Source organism: Priapulus caudatus, unplaced genomic scaffold (assembly GCF_000485595.1).
Source record: "Priapulus caudatus unplaced genomic scaffold, Priapulus_caudatus-5.0.1 Scaffold75, whole genome shotgun sequence".
In the NCBI taxonomy this organism is placed as follows: domain Eukaryota; kingdom Metazoa; phylum Priapulida; class Priapulimorpha; order Priapulimorphida; family Priapulidae; genus Priapulus; species Priapulus caudatus.
The window spans coordinates 913,607-921,370 of NW_014577136.1; the positions used below are offsets into that span (position 1 = coordinate 913,607).

Sequence of the window (7,764 nt, forward strand, 5' to 3'; positions counted from 1 at the left end):
TTTAATATTCTTAACATCCTCTGAGCCAGGGCGCTATCGCACCACATTCTCACTTCAAACGTTTTCAAAGGTCCATGAAAAAAGCAGCCCGCGACACCCACTGTTACCATTACAGATTTATTCAGAGCGGCAATGCGTACCTCCCTGGCCGGGGCGGCATTGATTTATGTACTGGGGTGGGGGTACGATTGTTTATAAGTCGGTTGGGGCATATGCATTACTGAATATGTAGGGGAGGGCATCGCTGGGATCAGAGGACGACAGCAAAACTCTTTCCTGTGATTGAGGAAAAAGCTGCAATCAGTAATGACACACAATGAGCGTGCCAGCATGCAAACATAAACATGTGAATTTCATTACGATTTTACATGTACTGTATTCACTCGTGTATAAGTATAATTCATGTATATTATAAGTCTCACCTCATATTTTGCATTGAAAAGTTGGTACAAACATTGGTACATTAATAAGATATTATACATTCCTGATAATATGATATGCACTGAACCAAAAGACGACATTAACGGCTCATAGATTGCACAAGTAAAAATTGCTTCTTGTTGCCCGACAGGACAACCAGATCTGAAAATAAGCGTCAAGGCCTGAACAGTATAACTGTCAGTATGCCTAAATTGTAAACTGTATGTTTATCTGTGACGTAGACGAAATCATGCGCCGACCACCGATTCATTGAAAGAAAAAATTATATACACTCACTCAGTAGGCCTATTACTATTACTATTAGTATTAGTATTACGTGCACTTGACTTTTCACTTACAATTTACATGATACTGATAGAAAGGTTTTACAGCTACTAAGAATGTCTACGCATGTCTGCAGGTATTCTTAATGTATTTACTGTTTGATATCGGCCTACTACTACTAGCTCTAGTACTATAGCCCGCGTTCATTAACTGCCGCAGGACAGTGACGCCTGCAGCAGTTAATGAACGCGGGCTATAGTACTAGAGCTATAAGCCTACATGCTTGAAGATACAGTCGTTGTGATAATCAAACTAAATACACACCTTTTCACACAATGTTTTCACTTGATTTTCGGTCAACTGTTTGCATTCATTCAGTTGTTCTATCCATTGATCCAGTTCCTTCAAATGCGCCTTTTCCTCCATATTTCCTGAAATTCTTATATAACACAGCTCGTTCTTATTTAGTTAGTGATATGGCACGACTGACAGTTAGCGCCAGAGGTGCTGCTATTAAACACAAATAACTAAATTTACTAGTACGTTCGCATCAAACAACTACACTCCCTCGGAAAAATGGCCGCCGAAAATTTTATCGTCCCATGACGTCATATCAAAAATGTTTCTAAGTTGCCTGTAACGCATTATCACAACAATTAATATGTTTTAAACAAAAATATGACTTTCTGTAGGTTTTAATTACATATAGTACATTTTGAATGTTAAAGTACTTCAAAGTTTACATTCCAGTTTAACTTATGCTGCCATCTAGCGTTCCTTTTCTCGGCCGCCATAGTTGTTGGCCAACACATTTGTAAAGTTAGTGACACAATCCGGTGTCATCGGAACTTCACGAGTAATTGCGAGTAAGAATGACAGAGCAATTAACTCACAGGGGTACCCTTAAAGGCCACAATGGCTGGGTTACCCAAATCGCGACCACTGCGATGTTTCCGGACATGATTCTTTCGTCGTCCCGAGGTAAGTTGTTTCATGCATTTCCATCCTTAAATAATTGTAGTGCGTCAGTGGAAGTGGATTGAGTGTGATTTACTCTGCGATGCGTTCTTATGACCTACTAGATTCATACTGAAAATGACCAGTTGAGTACTTACCCTCGTGCATGTACCACGTTTTGTTTTTGTCTCAAGTTGAGTGTCAAGTTTTCATTGCTCATTCAATATGTTGTTCTTACTTCCCGCAAATACAAATTACAATCTCTGTCCACTGCCATAAACAAAACCTGCCATCGGATTTTCCTCATTCTAGACAAGACCGTGATCATGTGGAAGCTGACGCGCGACGATACGAACTACGGCGTCCCGCAGAAAGCCCTTCGCGGCCATGGTCACTTCGTGTCCGACGTCGTCATGTCGTCCGACGGCCAGTTCGCCCTCTCCGGATCGTGGGACGGCACTCTGCGCCTCTGGGATCTGAGCACGTAAGAGCCACTTGCACGCACCATTAATCCGCATCGGCAATAGTGGTATTTTTCGACGCTGTATCGTTCCCACGGCATAAGAGCACACCAAGTACATAAACAGGCTGCATTAATCCACGGCGGAGTTACGCCGTGTCGTTTGCGCGCTTCTGAATGTTGGCGCTGTTGCAGTGGACAGACGACCCGTCGCTTCGTCGGCCACACGAAGGACGTGCTGAGCGTGGCGTTCTCCGCCGACAACCGGCAGATTGTGTCGGCGTCGAGGGACAAGACCATCAAGCTGTGGAACACACTCGGCGCTTGCAAGTACACCATCCAGGTAAGCTGCGATGCACTGTACGTAGTGTTGTCAATCGGTTGTAATTTCGTAATCGATCATCGGTTGGACCCAAGTAACCGATGATCGGTTACAATCGGTTGCTCGGGGTTTTTAATGCCTGCGTGTGCGTAACGTCGTGTGCATGTACGTGTGTGCATGTATGTGCTTGTTTACTGTTTAGCCCTGTTTACTGTTTGTTTTGCACTGTTTACTACTGTGTGTATAATACATGTATGTTAATAAAGGATAACTTGTGTAGCGATGATATTTCTAATGCTCATGACTTTTTCAAATTTTTTTTTCAATTTTTTTGCGATGAAATCGATTATGGATTTTGATAACCAAGCGCTTGGTTCGAGCCACTGTTCAACCGATGATCGAGTATAATCGATGATCGTGACATCACTAACTGTACGGCACCACGCGAGTGCCTGTAAATTTTGAGCAATCGTAGTTTGGTACCCCGGCCGTCGTTTTCGTGAAATTATTTACAAAATTATTTACGTTGCGTAGACCAGAGACTAGTCAGGATGCATGCATGCCATCTGTGTCTAGTATTATAAGCTGTGTACGTATATATATATATATATATATATTTATTTATTTATTTATTTATCTATCGTACGAAAAACGGCATTAGCAAAGCAATATACTCGTATATTAAATCATGCCATCTATAATTTAATTGGTTTATATTATGATTTGCTATTGCTGTGATGACCACAGCTTGATTTGTGTGTGTTCGCAGGAGGAAGGCCACACTGAGTGGGTGTCTTGCGTGAGGTTCTCGCCTAACAACAACAATCCGATCATCGTCTCGTGCGGGTGGGACAAGTACGTGAAGGTATGCATCACATCAGCGCACATACACCTACTTCTTCTTCTTACACCTACGTTAGCTGTTAATTATGAGGGGGCGATCCTGTGTGTCTGGTAAAGGCGGCCAGGTGTGGCAGTGAATGTTGTAGAGATGGCAACCACTACGATTTATCCGTATTTTATACGAATTTTTATTACTTTTGCACCACTACGACCAGTTTGTATCAAACTACGAATTTCACTGTGATCGAAATATTTATTTTTTTTGTCAAGTATTGTCCTTTTTTGTCAATTTATTGTCATTTTTGACCCTCAGAATGCAGGAAATTGCATCTCAGAATCAAAAAAAATTTCAGGGGGCATGCCGGACCCCCTAGCAAACTCGGGTCACTACGTGACCCTTGAACTACTAATTTGATGGCCAGAAACTACAGATTGCTTCAAATATGTGTTGGCATCTCTGAATTGTTGCTGTTTTAAGTCTTTGTTGTGCTCTGCATTGTCCTTCTGTCCCTGTGACTTATATGCTTCCATATGAAATGGTTCGCGTTGGGTTTCATAACATTGTCCCACTTTGTATTGAACGTAATTAGTATAAAAGATCGAAAAGTGCACTGCAGATTTATGCATAGCTGTTTTGGTTCAGAAACTTGTTATCATAATCAATCGTAATCTTCCCAATGATTATAAAATGGCACTTAATGATTGACGGTGATTAACTAGTGTCCTGCAACATGAGGGAAGTATGAACGAAATCAATTAGGCAAGCTAAATGATATAAAATAATTTTGATTCTACGAATGAACAATTTCGCGGCAATCACACTGGTTTTGGTGAACTCTGCGTTGGGTCGTCGCACGCGTATTTACATCTTTCCTGTTCTGCTTTTGCGTTGGAAGGTGTGGAATCTCGTTAACTGCCGACTGAAGACGAACCACATCGGCCACACGGGCTACCTCAACACTGTGACCATGTCGCCCGACGGCTCCCTCTGTGCTTCGGGAGGCAAGGTAAGGAATTCTATCGCGATGTTCAAACGATCAGGGGAGACAGGTCAATCAGAAGTGCCGCCAGGTGATTCTTACCTGTGCACACCTGTGGCAGGTGTTGGTTGGAGAAGCCCGATGATTACAGACCGAGCAGACTTCGCCGTGGTGAAATTGTCCTGCAATTCTGAGGGCTGCTCCAGCGAGTACGCATTGAGGCGTGGATGTTGAGTGAGACACGCGGAGGTGCGTGAATTGCGGTTGTGATGTGCGCCCGCAGAGACGAGGAAGAAGAAGAAGACTCGGGCTGCAGTTCATACCAGCCATTTTAGACTGTCGTAAGAAAGCGGTGTCAAAGCCACGACATATCTGTCTCTGTTGCCGTCGAAAGTTAGCGAGACAAACTCGAAGATCTCAGGAATGCGCTTCAATTTGTTAAGTTTGCATAAATCGGTGTGGCAAGTGTTGCAATAAGCGTGCCAAGCGTGGCAGGAAGTGTGGCAAGTGATGCAATAAGCGTGCCAAGCGTGGCAGGAAGTGTTGCAAACAGACTCGCTTGCTTATTATCGCTCGTGGCTCGTGTGTGTGTTTGCAGGACGGCCAGGCGATGCTGTGGGATCTGAACGAGGGCAAGCACCTGTACACGCTCGACGGAGGAGACATGATCAATGCTCTCACCTTCTCCCCGAACAGATACTGGCTGTGCGCCGCCACCGGACCCAGCATCAAGATATGGGTAAGCGTTCTTTCCGCACATGGGTAAAGCCTAGCGCAGACTTGCGATTTTTGGTTGCTCGTCGCTGCAATCGCAAGCGATCGGTCGATGTGTCACCGCGTGTGCGCACACATGCGATTTCGAAGCAATTTGGGAGCGATTGGAAGCCACGAGTCGCTCAAAATCAAAACAGTTTGATTTCTTGCAACTCGTTGCAAGCGACCAGAATCGATACGGGTTGCCGTTGCACGTTACCCCGCACGCGTAGCGATTTCAACGCAATTTTTACAGCGATTCTAGAATCGCTGTCGAGTTGCATGAAAAAGTCACACGTGCAACAAAGGTGGGGACCGATAGTTTTCCTGTTCCTCGATGGGTTCTGTATGTGTCGGTAGTCAACGCAATGGCAGGGGTCCAACTTTTGAACAAGGGGGTCCAACGGACTCCCTGCCCTCTAAAAGATGGGGTCTGCAGCAAAATGAGGGAGTCCGCTGTCTGAGGTTCAAAAGTAAAGAGATTAACAATAACGCATGTGCTTATTTTGAAGATTCGTGCGGTTGCACGTCTGCCAAATTTTCTTTGGACATTGGCTGAAAAAATACGGTAATTCCGCGAGGCCGTGCTCCGGAACGAACTAGTTGGTATGGCAGTATGGCAGAATTTTCAGGGAGTTGCACGGACTCCCGGACGCATATGTCAAATCAGGGAGTATTTGACTCTACTACTCCCGTTGATTTCGCACCCTGCATTGGTAGCTTGCTGCGCACACCCGATGATTACAGACTGAGCAGACTTCGCCGTGGTGAAAATGTCCTGCAATTCTGAGGGTTGCGCCGGCGTCCACGCAAAGCCGTTAAAACAAGAAGCTAGTGATACGTGTAGCGATGGCGGGTTGAACCGGCGCGTATAAATGTTTGCAAGGAAACTTGAGGTGAAACCTAATCGTAAAATCTATTGCAGTCACGAATTTCCCCCAGGCCACCCTTAAAAAATTGTTTGTTTCCCCTTTACCTACTCGCCTCTCAGGGTACCGAGTAGGTAGGTAGGTGAAAAATCTGTTTTATTTTGTTTTAACAAGATGTGTATATGTATATTGTATATTCTGTTTGGGGAAAAGGTTTTGCCGAAACAAATATGAAGTTTTTTGGGGGCGAAACGAAATAATTTTTGTATTGTTTTAATCGGCCAATAAAATGTGTCGAGTAGCGGCGTTTGGGCGAGTCGGTCGGTAAAGGGGAAACAAGCAATATTTTATCTTAGGCCCCATAGATTTTGTGACTAGCATCTTTAAAATTTTGATTGAAATAATAATGAGTATTAAGTACGTAACCGGAACAAACTATTTCTAACAACTAATTCTGTCCAAATCCGTCCAATTCGTAATTTTTTGATTGTCTCCGTCTTCCTCGATTCAGGATCTCGAAGGAAAGGTCGTCATCGACGAGCCTTTTTTAGAGACTAAACTATTTTTGACAACTAATTCTATTCTCTAATCCGTAGCGTTCGATTATCTGATACGTAATCTTTCGATCGTCTTCCTCGATTCAGGATCTCGAAGGAAAGGTCGTCGTCGACGAGCTCAAGCCGGAGATTCTCTCCACTACGATCGGCTCGAAGACTGCTCCTCCGCAGTGCCTCTCGCTCGCGTGGTCCGCTGACGGGCAGACGCTGTTCGCAGGCTACACCGACAACGTCATCCGCGTCTGGCAGGTCACCATAGGAACCCGATAGTCGTCGTTGTCGTCGCGGCAACCGCGTTGAGTTTTGTCTCGCGCGGCGGGGAGTGGGTGTTCGGCGTGTCTTGATGAGTGTGGGAGGCAGACGCACAACGTGCTAACGCGAGTCGTCTCTGTATCGCTGGCAGTCGCCGTTGTTGTAAAATACCCGTGGCGTGTGTGCGAGAAAAATAATTATGATAATAATAAAAAAAAACATCTTCAGTGACCTAGGAAATATACGTGTTTGAGGTTTTATTGATGTGGTTTATTTCTATGAAGTGCTGCTGCAGGAATTTTTTTCGTGTTTCCAGTGAAATTCTATTATAACTGAGATGTGACAGTGTCTGGAAATGGGGAAATGTCTTAACTTAAAATATTATAAATATAATAATGCTTTCAGATTGAAATTACGGGTAAAATATCGATTTCACATACGATTCACGGGCTTATGAAGTTGTTTACAATACATTTAGTATTTTGTATATTTCATGTCTATCAACATAAGTGCTGAGATGTAGCAACTGATGGTATTACGAGTGATGGCCTTGCATACGAAAACAATCCCATACATCAGCAGTAACCTCACAATCACAATGCCAACCTCTGAATTTACGCGAAAAGTAGACTTCATTTACGGCCGCCACAGGAGTGCCTACCGGACGGGCCACCCATACTATTAGATGCATCAAGGATTATAGTTTCTGAAACTTACAATTGCAAACAGTTCTAAGCCTTTCCATAGAGAAAAATTTATTTGTGTATATTTAATACATAGACGCAGACTGCACTGACTCGAAACCATCATCTAACGCCATCTAGCGTTATTTTGTGTCGTATTTGCAACACTGTTGCAAATATCATCCGAGTTATAAAATGATTATAAGAGACCTACGTACCCTGCGGCAGTTACTGTACGCGGGCTATAGTACTAGAGCTATAAGAGACCATGCAGTTTTCCCCATACTGTAGTACGGGGGTAACTCTGGCTAACGCTCCATTAGGAGTGTTCCCAACTTTGATATAATTAATTATTAATGATTAATGATTAATGATTGATAATC

The 7,764-nt window shown here is 43.7% G+C and overlaps 1 protein-coding gene across 2 annotated transcripts; it reads left to right on the plus strand.

The window, feature by feature from the left end:
• Positions 1-1,477: 1,477 nt before the first annotated feature.
• LOC106821490 (guanine nucleotide-binding protein subunit beta-2-like 1) lies at positions 1,478-6,938 on the plus strand. 2 transcript variants are annotated; one of them, XM_014826319.1, is made up of 7 exons: positions 1,478-1,686; positions 1,975-2,146; positions 2,318-2,465; positions 3,214-3,309; positions 4,184-4,294; positions 4,866-5,006; positions 6,534-6,938. In XM_014826319.1, the coding sequence occupies exons 1-7, from the start codon at positions 1,578-1,580 to the stop codon at positions 6,714-6,716; spliced, it is 960 nt and encodes a 319-aa protein (XP_014681805.1). In that variant the 5' UTR covers positions 1,478-1,577; the 3' UTR covers positions 6,717-6,938. The 2 variants fall into 2 exon arrangements, with proteins under 2 accessions (XP_014681805.1, XP_014681806.1); XM_014826320.1 differs by lacking the exon at positions 6,534-6,938 and adding an exon at positions 6,401-6,517.
• Positions 6,939-7,764: the final 826 nt, after the last annotated feature.

Coding starts and splice junctions, on each gene's coding strand:
- LOC106821490 (XM_014826319.1), top strand. CDS start 1,578: ATGACAGAGCAATTAACTCACAGGGGTACCCTTAAAGGCCACAATGGC. Junction 3,310..4,183: donor GGTGGGACAAGTACGTGAAG/GTATGCATCACA, acceptor TTGCGTTGGAAG/GTGTGGAATCTCGTTAACTG. Junction 5,007..6,533: donor GACCCAGCATCAAGATATGG/GTAAGCGTTCTT, acceptor TCCTCGATTCAG/GATCTCGAAGGAAAGGTCGT.